Source organism: Vespa mandarinia, chromosome 10 (assembly GCF_050613455.1).
Source record: "Vespa mandarinia isolate Hongniang chromosome 10, ASM5061345v1, whole genome shotgun sequence".
NCBI lineage: Eukaryota > Metazoa > Arthropoda > Insecta > Hymenoptera > Vespidae > Vespa > Vespa mandarinia.
Window position 1 is genome coordinate 3,508,983 of NC_140819.1, and position 21,885 is coordinate 3,530,867.

The following is a 21,885-nucleotide window of genomic DNA, read 5'->3' on the forward strand; positions in this document are numbered from 1 at the left end:
ATCGAAGAAATTCTTCGTTGGTCGATAAACATATATTCTCTCTAGACATATTTTGGATAGGAAGAATTAGAAAAAAAAAAAAAAAAAAAAGAAAAGAGAGAAAGAAAAAAGATTAAAGTATCGATAAAAAATTTTATTTTTCTTTAAACGATACGTTAAATTTGACATACGATTAATAATAATTGTATAAAAGTACAACATTTTCTTTCTTTTTTTTTTCTTCTTCATTCGTTAATCAAATAAAAAAAAAAAAAAAAAGAAAAAATCGTATAAGACAGCGTAAAGTTATTTTTACGTGAGTAATATTAATTTTTTCAATGTTAATGAAATTCTCGGATTATTTAAAATCGCATTAGAAAAAAATGACACTTGACATTTTCCATCGGTACGCTTGTAACGAGAAGAATAACTAGATATACTCGTATAATATGTATCTTGGCATTAAAAATATCACCAAAGATAATTGGAACGCAACTTATATATAACACAATACATATATGTATATACACGTTGACACGAAGGAGCTAAGGATTTTACTAAAATATTTATAAGCTATATGATAAAGAATTTACTCACGAAGATAAAAGAAAAATTGACAAATCAATGAGTAAGTGACATGGATCGATGATCGTGAAACGATATAAAATTACATACGTAACACGATGTAATAACACGAATACGCGCCTTTATTATATCGTACACATCATCATTGTAAATATAATCAAATAATAATCGGAAATAATAATTAAACTTTTTTTAAAATAATAATTAACATGTTTTTTTGTTATTATTATGATTATTATTATTATTATTATTATTATTATTATTATTATTATTATTATTATTATTATTATTATTGTTGTTGTTGTTGTTGTGTTGTTGTTGTAGTTGTTATTATTATTATTATTATTATCAATATTATTATTATTATTAATATCATTATTATTATTAATAATCGATCATTGAGAGGATGTTATAATAGAAAAAAGAAAATAAAAAGTGTATATAAAATTATACGCGAGATAGAGACGGTAAGCGTGAAAGGGATCGAGTATAGAACGGATTAAACGGTAAATTCGATTTAGGAATGATTTCGTGGACTCTTAGTAAGCTCTTTTCTTTATTTGGAACGTCCTTTTTCCGTTTTATCCTCGATCGATAGAAAAATCGAGCCGATCGAAAGGGTTAAAAGGGATGTAAAGAAGGAAGAATGGTCGAGTAGGTTAACGCCTCGGTCGTGGTGGTGGTGGACGTGAAGAGGGCTTGTTGTGCAGCATGTGCTCGCACTTCGGAATGTGACGCTCCGCTGCCGCTTGGTTGAACTTCCTGCCACAGTGCGGACATTGAATATAGTCGCTGGTGTCGCTGACCGGTGGTGGTGGAAGGTCACTCAATCGTCCACCTGCCGCCAGATGTGCCTGAACTTGCTTCGCCGAGCGAATCGCATTTATGAACTCTTCGTGCTTACGTCGCCAATTCGACTTCACCTCTGGCTTCTTTGATTTCAACTGCAAACGATTACACAATCTATACGTATTTTCAGACATCGTAAGATGACCGACCTAAATACGCGATACTTTTATAAAAGGAAGGAACAAAAGTTCTCTTGATCTGAATCGTTTGTAACAGAATTTACTTCCATCTGACATTTCAAAGAGACTCAAATCTTAGATGTAAACATACATTTTTCTCTCTCTCTCTCTCTCTCTCTCTCTCTTTCTTTTTTAATTCTTTTTCAAAAAGAGAAAATCTTAAAAGTATTCTATATTTCTTTCGAATAATGGTACAACCATTTCTATAGATGCTAAAAATAGATAAATATTATATATATCGCTTTTATGTATATAGATCTCTAATAGATTTTGCGAATGTAAGGATTAAAAGATATCTGCATTGAAATTTATAGATATTTCATAAGAGAATTATCTATGATCAATTGTATTTTCATGCAACGAAAAATATTTCGAAATTATTACGATTCTTCCCTTATTAATAAATCGAACGAACTTACGTCGCCTTTTTTAGAGTTTTTCTTGACGAATGACTCTAATTCGGTCCCCTTAACTCTATACATAGTCGTGTCGAATTGTTTCCTTTTCTTTTGTACAGTTTTCGCGCATATCTGCTCATGGAGATTCACGCGATCTTGAGCGAATCGACGTCCGCATACCTTGCAGGCAATAAGGTTCTCTCTGAAACAATTATTACAGTGATTTCTCTTTCGAAAGTATTGCCAATTAAGATTCGAATCGTGCTAATAATAATAAGAAAAAAATTAAATAGCGAAAATGCCAAGATAATAATCGATTTTTACGAGCTTTCTCTCTTTCTCTTTCTCTCTTTTCCTCTCTCTCTTTCTCTCTCTCCCTTTCTTTCTCTTTGATTTTATTTCTTAACAACGATCGGAGAACAAAGGCAAATGAACGAGCGCAAAGCAATGTACATACTAGCTACGACTCTCTTCATCCTCACTTTTCTTTTTCGTTTGCTTGTTGTCGAGATGGGAGGGTCTGTGAAGCACAGACACTTCAAGAGCTCTGATATAATAAAGCTTCATCTGCATTTCCCCCGTCCTCCCCCCTTTCTCTCTATCTCTATCTCTTTTTATTTCTATCTATTTATCTCTATCCTATTTCTTGATTGTTTCTATATAAGTCGTTTCGCATAATAACGAATTACTTTGGCTATCTCTCTTCCTCTTTCCGTCAATTTACCTCCTTTATAGTTTGAATGAGTTACAAAGCGGTAAGAACGATCATCGTCTGCTTTTTAAAAAGCAGCTATTGAGAGTTATTTTCTCGGTTTCTTATTTTCTTTCTTTCTTTCTTTTTTTTTCTTATTCTCTTTTTTTTTTTTTTTTTTTTTTTATTCATTCAGATAAAAACGTTTTCAGATATTTTCTAAAATATCGATAGAACTTATTAAATAAAAGAACCCAAAAGGTTCCATTATCATATTCTTCTTACGTCGTATTTTGGTTGGTTCCACTTTTAACGGCAGGATGTCCTTTGGAGCTCGGCGAAGCGCTGATCGGAGTTCTCGCTCTTGTAGCCATTCTCCCTTTCGAGCTGGAAATATGAGCCTGCGTTGTATTGCCGCTAGAAGCGGACGAGGTCGAGGACGTTGGTCTTCCCGATGTGGCCGATGATGTTTGCTGTTTCTCAAAATGTAATAAAGAGAACGTAGAAATTTAGATTCTCACGAGAATGACATTTTTCTATTCTACATCGACAGTCTTTGTCATTATATATATATATATATATATATATATATATATGTGTGTGTGTGTGTGTGTGTGTGTGTGTGTGTGTGTGTGTGTGTGTATGTATGTATGTATGTATGTATGTATGTATAAATATACACATATACATATAGATATGTGTGTATATCTCTTTTCTTTCTCTCTTTTTTTTTTCAGTGCCGCCTTGACAAACGTATATAACTATCGAAATTTTTACTCACTTCCATGGATTGCTTCTTGCCCAATGGCCTTTTGGAATCCGTACTATCGTTACTCTTCGAGAACGGTCGTTCCTCGAAGTCGATCGTAAACGCCTGACATTTCTTCGGTACATCGTTTTGTTCCTTCCTTTCGACGATCTGTTCCTGTAAATGTAAACCGTTCTGAAAGACGTTAGGAACATCCGCTTTTGTCGCTGATCTTTTAGACGTGATCGAATCCGAAGCTTTCACGAAGTTCGCTTTTATCGATGGCTTCGTTTCTTGAGTCTTAGACTCGGTCGAGATACGCTATAAGAAAAAAATCGTTGCTATTAATAATCTATGTATCTACGTCCCGTTTCATTGGAAGAGTAATAAATAAATATAGGCTTGAAATTCTATGGAATGACAGGATTATATATTAGGTTGTTTGGAAAGTTTGTGCTACTTTTTTATATATCTATTGGAACATGTTAGTACATGTAAAACGATACTAAAAATTCTTTCATATGTATATGTATGTAATATGTATATATATATATATATATATTGAAACGAGACATTTGATCAAATCTGTACATTTTTAATTCTTTTTTTTTTATTTAGTGATTCATTTCAATTTTGTATCTCATTGAAAATGGAAGGTTATAAATTATTATTAGGAAAGACAAGAGTGCAATGCGAATGATAAAAAAATATTTATACTGTTTACGATTGTTCTGAAAGAACATTTAAGAAATGATTTGCAAAGTTTAGAGTTGAAGATTTCAGTTTTGAAGATATCAAACTCTTGGGAAGACCTTTCAGCATTGATGACCAAATCAATATACTGATCGACTATAATCAGCACTATGCAGTTCGCGAGATAGCAAAGATATTCAATTAATTGAAAATTAAGGTTCAAAAGTATTTAATAAAATTTTCTAATCGGCACGTACTTCCTAGACAACTCAATGAAATTATATACATAAAAATATATTTGTTTATTTGTGGATAAATAGGAATACTTACCCTAGGTAAAATATCTGGACTCTTCGAAGGTGAGGAAGGAACGCTTCTTCTCGTCACCATAGTACGACAATCGTTATCCGAAGATTTTTTCGAATTTGTCGAGTCGGGACTCGGACTTTTCGTAATCCTACCAAAACGCATCGAGTTCTTAGATAAAATCTTTCCACAATCTCGTAGGTGAGAATTATTCTTCGATCGATCGTTCGAAGGAAACCTTTTTCTATTTAGAGGGTCACTGTCGACGACAATTCGCGACTGCCTTTCGGACTTCGTCGAAGCCTTTAAAATTTCATTTGCAATCGCTGACCCCATTTCGGCTTGTCTCGCGGGATCGATATTGGTTATTTGTGTCAATGCTACTACCGTCGTTCCGCTACTATCTGATACGATGGATTTTCGTATGTCCTCGATAGAACGTAATGGCTTTACGACAAGCGTACAATCCTCATTCTCGTGTTTTTTTTTATTCTCGCTCGTAGAAATTTCCATGGATCTTCTAAGTAAATCATTTCCTTTCCGTTCATGAGACGGATCTTTTATCGAGCTAGTACATATACCTTCATTTTCTTTTTCAAAATCTAAATCCTGAAAAAGTTTACGTTTGCATATCGGAGATCGTGATTTTGGAGTTCGAGCAATCTTCATCGAGTCTTTCGCTTCCGCTATTTTCTTTCCTTTAATACGATCTTGTCGTAAAGAATCTACCTTCGTTAAAAGTATTTTTCTCGAATGACCCGGAGATTTCTTAAATATGCTAACGTTTGTATTCTTCTTTTTAGAATTCAATTTCAATTGATCCATATTAACTTGCGATGATTCTAACCTTTTGGTCTTTGCTTTTGTTTTTATAGATTCTTTCTTCTCTTTTGGAATTATCGTTGATAACTTATCGACAGAAATTTTAGATAATAAATCATGCGTCATGCTGTCTACGCAATCTCGTCCAATTGTGTCTTGATATTCAGACTCTGCACCGATCGAATCGAAACGTTTCAGAGCGGATTCTACGGAATCAGTTCTATCATAGTAATTTGTTTTTGTCGATGATGATATCATAGAAATTCTATTAGAATATGTATCGTTGAATTTATTTTTTGAAACTGATTCTGTTAACTTCAAGTTATCCATTTCTTGCTTATCAGAATGTTGAGCTTTTATTACGCGTCGTATAAGTTCAGTAGATCGTAGTAATTCTTCTTTCGCGCCTTCACTTTTAATTTGTTCCGTCGGACTTTGAAGAACTCGTTTGTATAACGGGGAAGTACTTCTCTCTCGAATTTCCTTCCTCGATTCATCGAAAGTTATGTCTTTTAAACTTACATTAGTACTTCGATTCTTCGACATGCTGTCCTTGTTCGAGTAAAGCGACGAAGTTTTCGTTCGTAAAGATTCATTTTTAATGGCTTTCAAATCTTTACTGTTTCGCCGTTTAGGAACAGAAACAATTATCTTCTCGTTCTTGGACAAATGCCTTTTGCTCGACTTCGAACTCGTCAAACCTTTCAAATCGATACTTTCTATCTCTTGTTTTTTCCATAACTTTTCGTTTAATGATCGATTACTTTCCTTAAACTTTTGAACTTGATCGGTTTCATCCTTACGATGAAATATATTCGTATCCAATACGGAATTTCTTTTTTTACCTTCTCTGCGAATAGGATAAGTAAAGAGATTTGCCGATCCTGTCTTGTCGCCATTTCTTATCTTTTTTCCGCTCGACTTCGAATAAGTCTCATCCGCGATCGATTTTTTGATATCTTTTTTTTCCCTTTGCTTGCAAGTATTATCGTTGTAACGCACGTGTTGATCGGTCATTGTAATTTCTTGAACTTCGGTATCTATCTCGGTCGACGTGAAACTTTTTGGACTTTTTGGACTCTTTGGACTCTTTGGACTCTTTGGACTCTTTGGACTTTTTGGACTTTTTGGACTTAATTGTAGATTCGTATCAATAGTCTTTAACGAAAGTTTACGTTCGCGATTAGTTAATACATTTTTTAAATCAGTAGTATCTTTTAGATCTATTTTAAGAAAAGTTTTTTTAATAGAATCAATGGGAGATCTTTTGTTAATTAATGTTTTACCATCGTGCGGCTTGTTTTTTTTCGGCGTAATATTGGAATATTTCATTGAATCAATTTTTGAACGATCTTCGTCCTTCTTATTCTTTTCTTCTGTATTTTGTTTTTTCATAACGTTACGAATAAGTTCTATAGATTGTAAATTATTTGTCGAATCCCTTCGTGACTTTAATTCGAAGTTGAAACTCTTGTTAGAAGTATCGGAACTATCTGATGATTTACGAATTTTACGTTCCAGTTTTAAATACGACGGACTTTGTTTGGCAATCATCTTTTGAGAGATATTCGATTGAAAATCTTTACTCGTCATGATACCATCGTGTTTGTCCTCGTTCGTACTCTTTGGTCTTGGTTTAAGGCTCATCGTTGTAGCGGATTTTTCAGTTTCAACACAGAAAAATTCAGGACTCGTATCACGTTTTTCTACGATACTGATTAATTCTGGAGAAGGACTATGCTTAGATTCCATGCTTGTCGTGGTAGAACTTTCGGAACGTCTACGATAAGGTAAAAAAGTGGATGGTTCTCTTTTGTAAGAACGTTTATCGTTGTTACTCGGAGCGATGGGAAAATTGTAGACTTTTCTAAGAGAAACTTTTGTACTGGCGTCTGGTCGTTTCGTATTCGAGGAAGGTTTCGATGTACGCGTCGAGATGTCCAAGGTATCGATAGATATCTTCGTAGCAGATTTCTCCGATTCCTTAGAAAAGAATCTTGGGTTATCTCTACGATATATCGTTTCGTCTACGGTAGGGACATCGGCTTTTCTCTTTTGAAATATGGAGCTACCCGCAGACGTGCCGGTTTTTCTATCGTATCGTATTTTCTTCGATTTAGCTTCTTCTGTCTTCGATTTTTCAAATGGCTCTTGACCGTATTTTACTCTAGCTTTTTCAGTTTTATACTTATTTGATCGTTTCTCCCTGATATGTCCCGTTTTCGTCTTCGTGGTCGTTGCACTCATCGTTACGCCGTTGCTACCGCTTCTGAGAAATGTAAGTTTTGACAAAGGCCAAGATGATAATTTCTTTTTTTTTTTTCTATTTTTTTTCTATTTTTTTTTTCTATTCTTTTTTTTTTTTTTCATTTCATCGACGAAAATCGCTCAAATCTCTCACCTGATCTTGTAATCCAAGTAGAGGTATTTTTTTTTCTCTCCCTAGCTTAGCACGAAAATGATGTGGTTAGTGATCCGTGCGTTTAATGCGCGAGAGGCATTTTACATTAAGTATTTCTAGTCGCTAATGAAAAAAAAAAAAAAAAAAAAAGAAAACTTTGAAATCGCTTGTATTTTCCTTATCACCTTATGTTAAAACCACTGTGTGACTTGGGTTAGGGGATACATTTAGATGAACAGACAAAAAGGAGGTACAGCGAGAGCCAGCCGGTCGAATTTGTTCGCAGCAGGATTATGTCGTCAGCGAGCTTAAGCTGGGATCTATCTCGAAGGTTTCGCCGCGCGTTTAGAATCGAGTTAGGGACTCCATTCGACATCCTCTTTCTGCCTTGTTAAATTGATGTCACAGACAGCAATGCGAAGCTTCCAGCGACCTCCAATATTTTCAGGATCTTGTTCAACATTGACAATATAATTGTTATATATCTCTTTTCCTTCCAAATTATTCTCTTGTCGTAACATTAAGGCGAATAACACAGGATCGTGCATTTCTTTCTTTTTCGACTGTTTTGTTTTTTTTTTTTTCTTTTATACATCTACCAATTTTTAAATCCTTCGTTAAAAGCACTAAAATTGCTTCTTTCTCACTTTCTTTCTTTCCCTCTCTCTCTCTCTCTCTCTCTCTCTCTCTCTCTTTTTCTATTTCTCTATTTCTTTTTCTCTCTTACTTTCTTTCTTGGAAGTTTTATTTATTTGTTAAGCTACTACATTTGCATAATTTTAAATGCCTAATGCCTAGTCAGCGATTGCAACGATATATGACGATAAAAATTAATCGTGTGGTAAGCAGTTGCGTATTGTTAGCATGATTTATTTTCTAATTTATTATAGATCGCGTAGATTTGTTTTTTCGAGAACGTACGAACACATACACACACACACACACACACACACACATATAATGATTTATCAATTGAATATTTCTACAAAAAATTTCATCGAATGACAAAGGAGGTTTTTAAAGAACGTGAATTCTATAAACGATAAAATACCTCGAGGTCGTTCGTGCTGGGAGCAATGGTTCCGATCGTTTCTTGGCCCCTGTAGTCGTTGAATTTGAAAGTTTGCTAGCATTATTTCGTTTGGCATTCATATTCTTGAATCGTTCCAAGCGTGCCTCGGCTTGAGATAACTTTTTACTGATAGTTCTCTTCGGTACTTTGTCGGTAACTTCGACCAAAAGATCTTCCGGAAATTCTTCGCTTTCTAGATCATTTTTAACGCGATACTTCAACGTCTCGTCGTATTGCATCAAATGTAGCTTAGCCATCATTCGATTTCTTTGAATCGTGTCCTCGTCCATGATCTCTCGTATTTGTATCTGTAACAAAATGTATTCCCATTCTGTTTATTCGTTTAATGGAAATAAGAAGGTAGGAGGAAAATGGAATACCAAGAAAAAGAAAAGAAAAGAAAAAAAAGAAGAAGAAGAAGAAGAAAATTTGTACAGGGAAAATTAATTATTTCAACGAACCTGATCAGGATAATTTCCATTAACGTAATGAGTCGTACGATTTTCGTTACCGAACACTTCCACATCGTCCGAAGGTACGTCACGCGATGATGATGATTCCCTTGTGATCTCTTCGTGATAAGAAACTATAGGTTTGCCTTCGTTAACATTGCTGTTTACGTCGGAACGCGTTACGCGTTTTACAGTAATGGATTGTCGATTGACGGTCAAATCATTGTTCCTCGAATTGCCGATGCCATTGCTTATCGGTTGCTTTCTCGTTTTATTGTCAAGTGGCTCGAGGGGGTAACTTCTATCGATGCCTTTCACGTTCGTCTGTCGTCGATCGTTGAATACTTGCTTCACCTTATTCGAGAATTTCGATAAGATTGTATTGTTGAGTAATAACATTTGACATTAGGAGGACGATATTTCTCTTTTATTTTATCGAAGATTCGTTAAAGATTCATTTTTTCCAACTTTTTTACTTTCTCAAAGTTTTGAAAAATTATAAAAAATTTAATAGCATCGGAATATTATTAAAATAAAATCGTTAAAAGTTTTACGAATTACTATTACCTTTATTATTTTTAAGAGAATTCGAGATCGAGCAATCTTGAATAATATGCAAAGTGTTTCAGAATATCCGAGTAAAATTTAAAACAGGTAGGATCGAACGGACACCCATCGCTATTCGTCTTTTCATCCGTTGACGTAGATATATCAAGCTCGTAGAAGATAAATGTTTTACCTTGGTAGCTTGCGAGGTCGAGGTCATGTGACCGGAGGAAGAAGTCCTCGTAACAATCTGATGATGGTGGTTAACCGTTGAGGTCCCTTGGCCAGAGCCATTCGATCCTGAGCTGCCTCTTTGTGCCACCTGATATGCCCTCTGTTGTTGCTGGTCGTAAAGCTGCAGCAATTTCTGTTCCTTCTCCTGCAGCTGCTTCTGTTGAAAGCGGGCCTGCGACACGCGTTGATAATTATAATTTTCCCTCGTGATGGCCGTCATCGAGAGGCCGACCCGCCCTTTAGCCCTAAGCTTTAAGCAAGTTTTCAGGGTTCTACAATCCGTTCGCAAGACACCAACCGCGAATAGAACCACGAGTTGCACGCTATAGTCCGACTCAGTGTACGTAATGCATATGCACCGCGAGTGCGATGGGTAACGTCCGACCTCATCGATTCCTTCTGACCTACATCCAATCGAGGGGTTAGTAAACTCGTTAGCTCGGCTGGTCCACTCTTACAAAGCGCGTCGAAACTTTTCCCTCTCCTTTAACGTTTAACGCTCAATGCGTAGCTATATAGGCCGCGACGAAATCTTTATTCTTTGTTTCATAGTAAATTGAATTTATAAGATAAAATATCTTAGTAGCTTTTTCCCTCTTTTTTTTCTTTTTTTTTTTTTTTTTTCTTTTTTTTTCATTTTCTTTTCTTCCATCTCACATCCTTTCACTTTTGTAAAAGACTTAGTTAAAATTTATAATTTTCTTTGCAAGTTATTATTTATAATAGATTCATTATTATTATCATATTCGCTGTTAGAAAAATTCAATATCTTTTGAATGATATGAAGAACTTTTGAGCAATCGTATTTGGTAATATGGATCTGTTAAGATCATAGTTCCAGTTGAATACATTTTAAATGACAGAGATGGAAACTCACAAAGATGGAAAGGTTTGTCCTTGTAACATCCATTATCTAAAGTGTAACTATCACGATATCAGGTAGGGAACACCTTCAACAACGACGCAAATATAAATTCGATGCTGATTGAATCATTGAGTTGGCAATCAGGCACACCGATAATTGATTTAACCCTAATGAGACAGCGTTCTAGCGTACCTCGGCTAGCCGCTTCGGCAACCTGCCTATACCTGCTTGTGTTCGTCGAGTTCGTATTCGCGAGTGTACACGTTTGAATTTCGAATGCGTTTGTCTGGATGGTCGCGTACAATGTAATGTCGATTAGATCCATTAATATCGAAGATATCGAATATAATCATTTTCAAGAATTTTGTTTAATGAAAGTCAATTTATTAATCACCGTTATCATCATTTCTCTTATTGTTGTCACATTATCATATTCAGTAAATTTTTATGAGAGATCGGTGCCAATGAAAGTGACGTGATTCGAACGATATCACGTTACTTTTGAAATCGTGATACGTGCTTAAAGCTTAGCGACTGTATTTATAGAGAGAGAGAGCATCGACAAGCATTCTCCTACGTAATACCAGCGATCGATTCACATTAAGTGCACGCTACCAATCATTCTCTCACGAACGAAAGAGAGAGAGAGGGAGAGACAGAGAGAGAGAGAGCGAGAGAGAGAGCGAGAGAGAGAGAGAGAGAGAGAGAGAGAGAAAGAGAGAGTGCCTCCAATCAAGAAAATTTGCATTATTCCGTGGTATAAGAGAATAAACAATCTTACGAAGCGTGATGAAGCGTCCACGTGTTACGGAATTTCTTAGAAAAAATGAAAGAAAAAAAAGAAAAAGAAAAGGGAAGAAACGTGTTCGGTCGTCATACTTTCGTGGAGAATGTGAACCAAGGCAAAGTTAGCGTGATACTCCGTCGTTCGTGTTAAATTTGATTTGGATTAGGTCAGGATACTTCGCATTTCTTTTTTCTTTCTCTCTCTCTCTCTCTCTCTCTCTCTCTCTCTCTCTCTCTCTCTTTCTCTCCCTCTCTCTTTTCTTGAATAACGTTGCCAGTGAAAAATAAAAAAAAAAAAAGAAAAAAAGAAACGAAAGAAAAAAGAAAAAGGGAAATTACGTAATTGCGAATGCGAGTGTCCTTTCTCGCTCAAAGGACACTCGAGGAACACGTTTATCGATGAAATGAGTCCTTCAGAGGGGATTCTTCGCGTGGGTGAAACTGGAAATTAATGTGTATGTATATGTATGTATATATGTATGTATGTATGTGTGTATGTGTGTATGTATGTACGTATGTATTTTAGGGAGGAGGGGAGGGAGTGACGGAGAGAGTGCGTTCACCTTGTCCTTAAAGAAGTCGCTGGGTCAGTGTAAACGGCCTGAAGCTGTGAAAAGGGAGCAAGAAAATGGTAGGAAAGGTGAAAGAAGATAAAGAGCAGACGAAGAGGAGAGAAAGAGAGAAAAAGATGCGAATATACGTTGATGGCGAAGGCAGAAAGGAGGTCAACGACGAGTGCTTTCGTAAGACTCGTCGTCACGTTGTCCCTTGAAAACTGGTCTCTCATCGTCCGAGTTCGTTTCGTTGCATTTCATAGAAAGAAAGAAAGAAAGAAAGAAAGAAAGAAAGAAAGAAAGAAAGAGGGAAAGAGAGAAAGAGAGAAAAGAAGGACGAGGCTTTCTTGAACGAAGAAAAGGAGAAAAGATATGATCAAAGACGAGACGAAGAGAATATCTTTTTCAATATATTTATATAAATGTATATATTATACATGTATATACATACATGTATATATATGTATATATATATATATATATATATATGTATATGTCATTGTTTAAAATATTTAAAAAAAACTACAAGGGAATCGTCGTTTCGTCTCGACCGATATGAAAAGCTATCTATTCTATTTCAATAGTGCATCGTGATACATAGTACATTACATTTTCCGGAGACTTTACTCCGTTGGTTAGATTTGTTGGAAAGGAAGGAAGTTCATGAAAGTTCGATGACGTTTGCAGATCCATTGGTACGGCACGATTGGCAAGTTGTTTCGACATAATCGATTCGATTCTTGTTCGTTTATTGGATTTATCTTTAACGATGGTATCGTGATTATTCTTTTCTTTGGTACGATCTTGCCAACAGACAATAAATTTCTCCACTAAGTCACCGTATTCCTTGACCTTTTGTTTTCTCATTTCTGATCGATTGTCCTCCATTATGGTCGATCATATTAAAAAGCGACGAATTTCCTTCATTGTTAACATTGTGAGTTCATTGAAAATATTTTTTAATCAATGAACAAGATTTTTCTTAATATCGATATTGTATAACAACGATGAGCTAATCATTGTTTATATATATATATATATGTATACATGTATATGTATGTGTTATTCACTGTTGTCGTCTTGATAAGTAACGTGTGTCGGATGAGACAAGTTTTATTGTGCGTCTGATTTGTTGACGGTGAGAAGGTCGTAGTACCGCGTGTCAAGTTCACAGTCTTCTCTTCGTAAACTTTGGAAGAACTAGTTCCTCGAGAAACTCGGTGCTGTTCAGACGTTAGTCGAACAAAGCGTACCAAGTTCGTTATCGAACTTCCGCGAATTGCATATCGCGTGTTCCGGTACTTTCTTATTATATCGTTGCATTTTTATCCTCTGTTTTATATTTTCTCTTTATATATAAATATATATATATATATATATATATTATATGTATAATAACGATAATTCTCTTATAATGTGATTATAGAAGTAACGATATGCTTACAATATCTTTGTTTTCTTTTCATCCAACAACTTCTCTTAAGTGTTTGTTTTCTATTATTACTCTCTATATCGACGACGTTATAGTTTCAGTTTCTAACGAAATGTTGGACGTACCGTTAGAAAGAGGAAAGAGAGTACTCGTAGGGCAGTACACGAATGTTGCCACAGTAAACTGTGTTATATCCAACTCTCTACAGTGTATTCGTGTTTTGTTGCCACGCATGCGTAACATTTCTATCCTTAGAGAGTTTCGCATACCAGGTATAATAAAAACAGGATAACTACGTTATAGTTATAAAAACGGTGACGTCTTTTCGAAATTCACATTTTCGTTCGATCATTTTATTACTTTAAGAATATTAATGAAGATTTTAATAAGAGAGATTGTTTATATCGATTTTTACGATTGAATTAAAATTTATGATCCTGTTTCGGATAATAGATCGATAAAAGATACTTTTCGATGGAGCATAAGAGAGAATACAACGGGTGGTGGAGAAATTCAAGGTCAGCATATCGACGTTCCACGGATCGAAGCACCTAGAAATTCTGACTCCATCGAGCGAAAGGTTCAAGGTCTCTCGAGAATATCGTCTCGGTTGTGCAAGACGATTGCTTACTCGTTCAAACAGACCTTTCCCTAATCACCCGTGATAAGTAATAACCAATAGGTACAATTCTCTGTAACGAGTTTCCTACTTCACAATGGAGAATTAGGTCAATGAATTAAATAATTCTCGAATATACTTTCCATCACGATTTTTTTATGTTAAATAGAAAATAATAGTATTATATAGAATATTCGTGGACAAAGGTGCGCCGAAGAAGAGAAGAACGATTGTTAACTGCCTACGCTTGACCTTCCTCAGTCGTTCGTTCTGGGACGAGAGAGAGAGAAAAGAAGAGAAAAAAGAAAGACATTAAAGTAACATAATTACGTCATGATACTTTTTCGAGAAGGCGTAATTACGTTCTTGATATACATATACATACATAAGTTAGCATTTATTTATCATTAAGTACGCATTTAAGAAATGATCGACTGCGAAACGAAAGGTTAAAAATATTTCCTTTGAACTTTTGTCCTTTATCATTATCGCGGAAACAAATAATATTCTAGAATTACTCGAAGATGAAAAAGAAAAAGAATATATTATAGAAGACGATTGTAATCATACTCATTCAACGTTATCTTTTTCTGTTCTATCTAGTCTACCAAGTAACTTGTCATTTAACTGACACTCGCTTTTATTATTTAATGGGAGAACAGGTATATTGAACATGGCGGGAGGTGAACTCGTTCACGTTTTTATGCGGTTTTATGGACGTGAATGCCGTCACGATGTCATGCGAGAAGAAGGTGCGAGCTTGCGGTCCCAGTTCTGCGTCTTCTAGTTCTGATACGGATAAATCTGTAAATGTGGGTTTGGAGCAAGGAGGACTACCACCTCTCTCTCTCTCTCTCTCTCTCTCTCTCTCTCCCTTTCTATTTATTTATCTTTCTTTTTCTAGTACTTATCGACACTCTCGATAACGGTCATCCTTGGGTGATATAAATTATTTATAAGAAGATTCGCGTTGCAAGACGCTCTGGCAATTTGTAATTGTAATTTATTTTGCCTATGTGGAGAGTGTTACACGTACTTACTTGTTAGACAAGCGGACGGCCAACTAACGCAATTATATACCGGATTCGTTCTACGAACGTGTGTACCTACGTTCACGAGCTTGAGAGAATCTAGCGCTGCCTTATCCGTGATAAAACGTTTATATGTACATAGAACACGTTGACTTGTCTCGTATCTTTCAAAGTATTATACCTATATTAAAACTTTACAATTCTCACGAGATTAATAGATATGATTTTCTATTTAAAAATATCGATTATCGTGGAATTTCATCTAGAAGAGAAGAGATGAGAAGAGAAGAGAAAAAAAAAATACTCGTTTGAGTTTTGGACAAGCGTGGGTGCTTCGAAAGTACACCAATACCACCCACATGCCTATCGTCATTATCCTCGACGTCCAAATATTTTCTACATTCTTTCCATCGAATTGTCTAATAAGTTTCTATAGCACGCCACTCATCCCACCTCTCCCATTTTTAATGAGAGAAATTTATTACGAAAGAATACCAATTTTCTCTCGGCATATACGCCATTTCGTTTATCTTTTATTTCTGCAGCTCTCTTTTTTTTTTTTTTTTTTGCGCCTTCCCTCGCAAAATTTTTGCTACAAATATCATAGCTAAAAAAAAAAAGAGAAAAAAAAAGAAAAAGAGAAAAAGAAAAACAAATGCTCGATGAATTTCCACGGATAAAATCAAGATATTTTAAGAGATAAACGATTGAAAGAGTTTTTTTCCTTCTCGACAATTGAGATTGTTTTCTTTTTTATTTTGTTTCTTTTATTTTTAATTCTTTTTTCGAAGACGAAGAAAATAAAATAATTCAACGAAGTCGTTCGCAGAACGAGGACGAGGCTTCGTCGGACGGCGACTGAAAAGACGGAGGAAATGACGTCACATTATTATGGTTACGGATCTCCGTGGTCGGTTGCGGTTGACAAACCAAGCGTCTATGATTCCGTTCTCCTCCGATCCCTTTTGCCATCCTTTTTCTTCTCTATATTTTACCTTCTGCCTCTTCCTTTCTTCGAGGATTGCTCTTTTGTTAGGACTTTGTTATATGAGAGTCCAAAGTAGCCTTTGCTTTCCATTCGAGCAACCGACATTCGAAACCAGAGAGCGACCACTCGAGTTGAAGAAAACAAGACGATATTTCGGTACTCTTTTCTATTCGTGCAACGTTAACGTTTCGTTCGTTTGCTTGAAGATAGAAGAATATAAGATAGATAGATAAAAAATAGATAGATAAAAAGATGGAGAGAGAGAGAGAGAGAGAGAGAGAGAGAGAGAGAGAGAGAGGGAAAACATGGATTTTCAAATTATTATCATATTCCTCGTGATTGTCTTTGTTCAAAATAAAATCATTAGGAACAAGAGAGATTGCAGATCTATCAACACAAAGCTCGTGAAGCTCGTTTAATTAACTATTTATTACGACGACATCGTAATCTCATTTCACCGGTTTCTTCATCGTATTTCAACAATGACTATATTCAGACGGTGGATATCTCTGTCCTTTGGTTTTGGGTACATCGAATACGTGGGTCGTTAGCTAGGTCATACGCTGGCAAGACAAGATGCCATATATGCGTCGAGTCAGCGCACATAACTGATACGTGGGCCAAAGGAGAACGAGAGATAGATAGATAAATATATATATATATATATATATATATATATATATATATATATATATATAGATAGACAGAGAAGGAGAAAGAGAAAGAGAGAAATATATAGCGGTATGCCTTAATCCAACCTAAGAACATATCGAGAACGTGAGCCTGCGTTCACGAAGACTGTCACAATACATGTTACGATCATTCGAGGATCTACGTGTTCATAGATCGATGTTAAGATATCCTTTATTCACAAGAAGGGTTATTAAGATTTTCGTTCCCTCACCTGCAGCATCTCGAGACGCGATGACGCCTGTGGTGCTGCCATAGTTGATTAGCTGTATTTCTCTTCCCCTCCTGTTTCTTGATCGCGTTCGTCTGCAAACAAGCAATTAAATATTCTGTATATTGCATCTGGACGGGGAACAATAGCTCAAGATATCGTAGCACGATTTCTATTCTCTACTTAGGTTCGTTCGTTCGTTCCCTCGTTCGTTCGTTCGTTCGTTCGTTTGTTCGTTCGTACGTTCGTTCGTTCATTCGTTCGTTCGTTCGTTCGTTCGTTCGTTTGGATGCCGGCACTCTTCCAGCACTTTGGAGCTTTTAATGACGTCATTATCTAAATTAAACCCACGAGTGTGTGCAGTAGCCGAATATGCATCCAACTACCAGTCTCAAAACTACCGGTAACTCACGCTCAGATATATTCACTTCTGGATACAGTCCGTTGCATCCGAATACACGCTTACTTAACACAGATACAGAATGCTAAACGAGTTCCGAAGAAAAAGGACGCGGGATTAATTTAAACGCCTCGAGCTCACCAAATGGAATCGCTCGTATAGTTCGATGAGAAAAACGATTGGCGAAGATAATCAACGTAGTTTCTATGATCATCCTACGTGAAAAACTTTGTTATTAAGGTGCTATCCAAAATGTACGGACATTGAAGAACACACACGATCGGGACAAGAAAGTATGTGGTGATATCGAGCTCACCCACGTTTCGTGCCAATCGATCCACCCACGTTTAGAAACGTTTGATTTTTTACTTACTACAAAAATCGTTCGCAGAGAGAGAGAGAGAGAGAGAGAGAGAGAGAGAGAGAGAGAGAGAGAGAGAGAGAGAGACAAACAACAATCGGCTTCGTGCTTCATTCTCCACCCACGACGATATCGCGAATCATTACGTGTAACAACACGAAGGGATCGAATTTAATACTTCGAGATTATCGTAATGGAACAGGTGGACAAAGTGAAAGCACAAGACGATTGGATAATCGAAATGCCGAAAGACTTTTTACCAATTTATTCTTGAAGAATTTCTGATAAAAATGAATGATCGAATATTGTTGGAAATTTTTTTTTTCCATTTCGTTATAAAGTCGAGAGAGAAATGAGGAGAAGTTGAAGTGGAATTTCGTTCGGAACCCGCGGCCGTGATAATCGGTTTTGGAGTACTAGAAAATCGGTTTAATAACTAGATCGAATATTCATGAAAAATTCCACACCTACGTAGAAATCGAACACACCGTTGTTGTTCGATCACTCGTATTACTTACTAGTGAAAATTGATTTTTCTTTAACTATTGCGACAAACTATCGATTGTTCTTGCTCGATTATATTTAATTACTTGAATTTCTAATAAAGTTTTTCTTTTTTCTTTTTTTTTTTTTTTTTATTACGAATCAAAATAGAAAGTCGTGCGATTAATCTTGAAAGTAAAGTTATTTCGCATCCTTTCGCAGACTGATTAACGTTCGTAGAATTTCTAAGCACTAGAAGTAGACGCGAAGCGAAAGTTGGACGAAGGGCCGTCCCGTAAAACTGAAAACTCTCGAGGAGAAGTTTGGCATGAGGTATTCGGGTTCGTTCGTGCGTCTGGGTCGCGTCCTCGTAGAAAATTATTAACTTCAAGTTGTGTGCCGTTATGCCATGTAATAGTCGTCGTTGTAGTCGCTGTAGTAGTCGTTGTAATAGTCGTTGTAATAGTCGTCGTAGTAGTCGTCTTTGTCGTCGTCGTCGTCGCAATAGCGTTTTTAGGACGGCACACAGCTATCGTGACTCATGACGGCGACCCATGACGTAATTGCTACAATCTTTTATGGTTAAGAAGCGCGAACGATGAATACGATTCTCCATTCTTTACTAACTTTCGATTTCAATGTTCGACATCAAAGTTCGACATGATCATCGTCCTAGTCGTCGTCATCGTCCTCGTTCTCATCCTCGTCGAGTTGATTTCAATCGATTCTATTAGCAAATAATCACCTTGGAAAATGATCTCCTTTCGATCATTAATCGCCATCGCAATCGATTCACACTCTCGGCTATCGCAATACGAGGTATCTACTAATACGTAGCAAGGTGAACCTGCGGTTACAATAACTTGCGATTCCACCCTCATGAATAATCTCGCAAGGTGTTATTGAACTTGAATGGACCGCTTTGCGTACCTCCGATATTACCCAACTCGTCCCTTTGTATGCTAAGTCCATTGTAATATGAATTCGCGGTTTGTGTGTATGGATGCAGATAGATATTCGTATGTATTCGTCGCATTTCCGTGTGAATGATGACGCGTTTTAAAAAGTGTGATATTTTATGAAATCGTATTTGAAAAGTTTCTCTCGAAAGAAATTCGTTTTCTAGGACTTCGAGGGGAATTATAACGAGGTGATCGCCAAGTTTTTCAGTTTCTTCGCATAAGAAAAAAAGAAAAAAAAAAAAAGAAAGAATGAAAGAAAAAAGGAAAAAAAAGAATCCTCCGGCTTTATATACTTTACATTTTTCTAATTAATTATTTTAACTTGAAGAAGGATAAGCAACATGATGTATTGATAAATTTGTATTTTTTTCAATTATTTTCTTTTTTTTGGAAATTCATTTTTCCCTTCACCGATGGAAAGGCCAGAAAAAAGAAAATTACTAAATTAAATTGAATTCTGACCTTTCGAAAGGTATGACCTTTTGTTGATAAAAATTGAAGGAAATTTCAATTAGAAAAAATGCATTAATTAATCTGATAACGAAAGAATGATAAATTTCTCACATTTTAAGATAACGTTAAGTAACGTAGATATTTGGTCACGCTCGTGTCCTATTGCCAGTATTATTTATAGTTTAACTAAAAATGTACGTATGCCAGGATTACCATTACAGTCCCATGCGTATGGTCACTGTGGCAGGTACGCTCGACTCCATTTCTATAATTAAACGGCGGTCACGAGAAACGACGGACGCGATCGTATGCGAATGTAATTCGTTTTAAAACGAAGGAACGATTTGTTAAGAGAAACGTGCGAACGCATTCTCCCACATGGGATGCACGTGTTACTGCAACGAGATGAACTTTGTATCATAAAGAAATACCTATTCGACGCGCCGATGCATTCTAACGATATTGCTTGCACTTTCGTTAATTTAAAAATATAACAATTCAGAATATTCGTGACTCTTTATTATACAAACCTAAATCAAATTTGATTTAAAATATATTCGATTTGAATGTAATATTTTTTTCTTTCATTCTTTTCTATTTTTTTTTGTTCTTTTTTGTTCTTTTTACATCAATTTCTCAAAGAAGTACACGTAAATTATTTCTAATTACGAAAATATTGTCATTTGTATTTGATTGATAATTATTTATAATTACAATAATATTATCATTTATAATTCTGATATTATATACAGGTATATATATATATTACATAAATTATATAAATAATTATATATATAAATTATATAAAACAAATATATATATATATATATATATATTTGTTTTTTTGTTTTTAATTAAAATACGAAGATCTTTAGAGAAATAGATGGAAGTAATATCGATATAGATAATCATAAAAAAATATTCGCGGAAACTTTTCAAAAGATCTTTCTCAATCGATCGATTAAATGAAGTTTAAAAGTAGTGCAAGCAAATAGTTTTGGATAACCTCGTATTGTTAACTCTGTACGTATTAATGATACAATTGGGATTACCGCGTCTAAAGAAGTCTCGTAAACACTCGGAGAAAGCAGACGCTCGATAGACGCATAGTCTAGTCTGTTCTAAACATCTTCCCTCTTTCTCCTCTCGTGCGGATCTATAGCGCGTGCGAACTATAGTAGCAAGGGAGTTAAGTACTTACTTACGATCATCTTCCTTCGAAAATCACGATTCTTCGTTGTAATTAACTGCATTTTCATTCTACGAATTTAAAAGCGATGATCTCGAGCGAATCTTTAACGAATCACTTTTAAGATTCATCTATCTATGTATCTATCTACCTATCAATTTATCTAATCTTCAAATTAATTTTCTTTTCTTTTCATTCGTTAATTTTATGATAACGTTTACGTTTAACAACGACGTTTCTAAATGATTATACCAAAGTAAAATAAACCAAAAGAAGAGGATTCGTTTTGCGTGTATTCCAATTGGTTAGAAAATTACTAGGAGACAAATAACACGAAACTTACCTTTTCCAACCAAGCAGAAAGGTACACCAACGGAGAAGGAATCGCAGGTGATTCGTGCAGCTCGTCCTTTCGTGCTGAGGACCAATGTAACACTGACAGTTTCACCGTCCCTCTCTCCTCGTCCGTTCACGCTCCCTCTCTCATTCACCCTATATCTCTCTCTCTCTTTCCAACTCTCACCAATGTGTTAGAGGAAGAGGAAAGAAGGAACGTGCAAAGAGGAAACACACGAGCCAGAGGAAGGGTTATCAACCCACACGTATAAACGCAGAAACGTAGCCAATGTTTTTGAATATAATTCTTATGATCCTTTCTATATTTTATCGTATCGTTTATTTCGTTAATATCGATGTATTCACATTTTTTTTTTTTTTTTTATCGGACGAGTTCTCGCAATCAAAAAAATGAAAGTGTGAGAACAAATTCAATTCATACGGGTACTTGCGTAAATTTTTTTTTTTTTATCCTAAAAAGGTTTAATAATCTTATAGATTAGATCGATTATATTAAAAGTATCGTATATGTTAAATTAATTTATAATTATTTATAAATAATATTCTTGT

At 35.5% G+C, this 21,885-nt stretch overlaps 1 protein-coding gene across 6 annotated transcripts; it reads right to left on the reverse strand.

Moving 5' to 3' along the window:
• Positions 1-273: 273 nt before the first annotated feature.
• LOC118446220 (uncharacterized) lies at positions 274-21,571 on the reverse strand. 6 transcript variants are annotated; one of them, XM_035876628.2, is made up of 10 exons: positions 21,323-21,571; positions 17,135-17,226; positions 9,915-10,127; positions 9,185-9,529; positions 8,703-9,031; positions 4,453-7,519; positions 3,463-3,750; positions 2,967-3,160; positions 2,012-2,192; positions 274-1,508 (listed from the first exon to the last, which is right to left on the reverse strand). In XM_035876628.2, exons 2-10 carry the CDS (start codon positions 17,174-17,176, stop codon positions 1,224-1,226), a joined length of 4,944 nt encoding a protein of 1,647 aa, XP_035732521.2. In that variant the 5' UTR covers positions 17,177-17,226; positions 21,323-21,571; the 3' UTR covers positions 274-1,223. The 6 variants fall into 6 exon arrangements, with proteins under 6 accessions (XP_035732521.2, XP_085515739.1, XP_085515737.1 ...); XM_085659613.1 differs by lacking the exon at positions 21,323-21,571 and adding an exon at positions 17,315-17,576; XM_085659611.1 differs by lacking the exons at positions 17,135-17,226; positions 21,323-21,571 and adding an exon at positions 12,770-13,333 and having other exon boundaries at positions 4,453-7,516.
• Between the last annotated feature and the right edge of the window lie 314 nt (positions 21,572-21,885).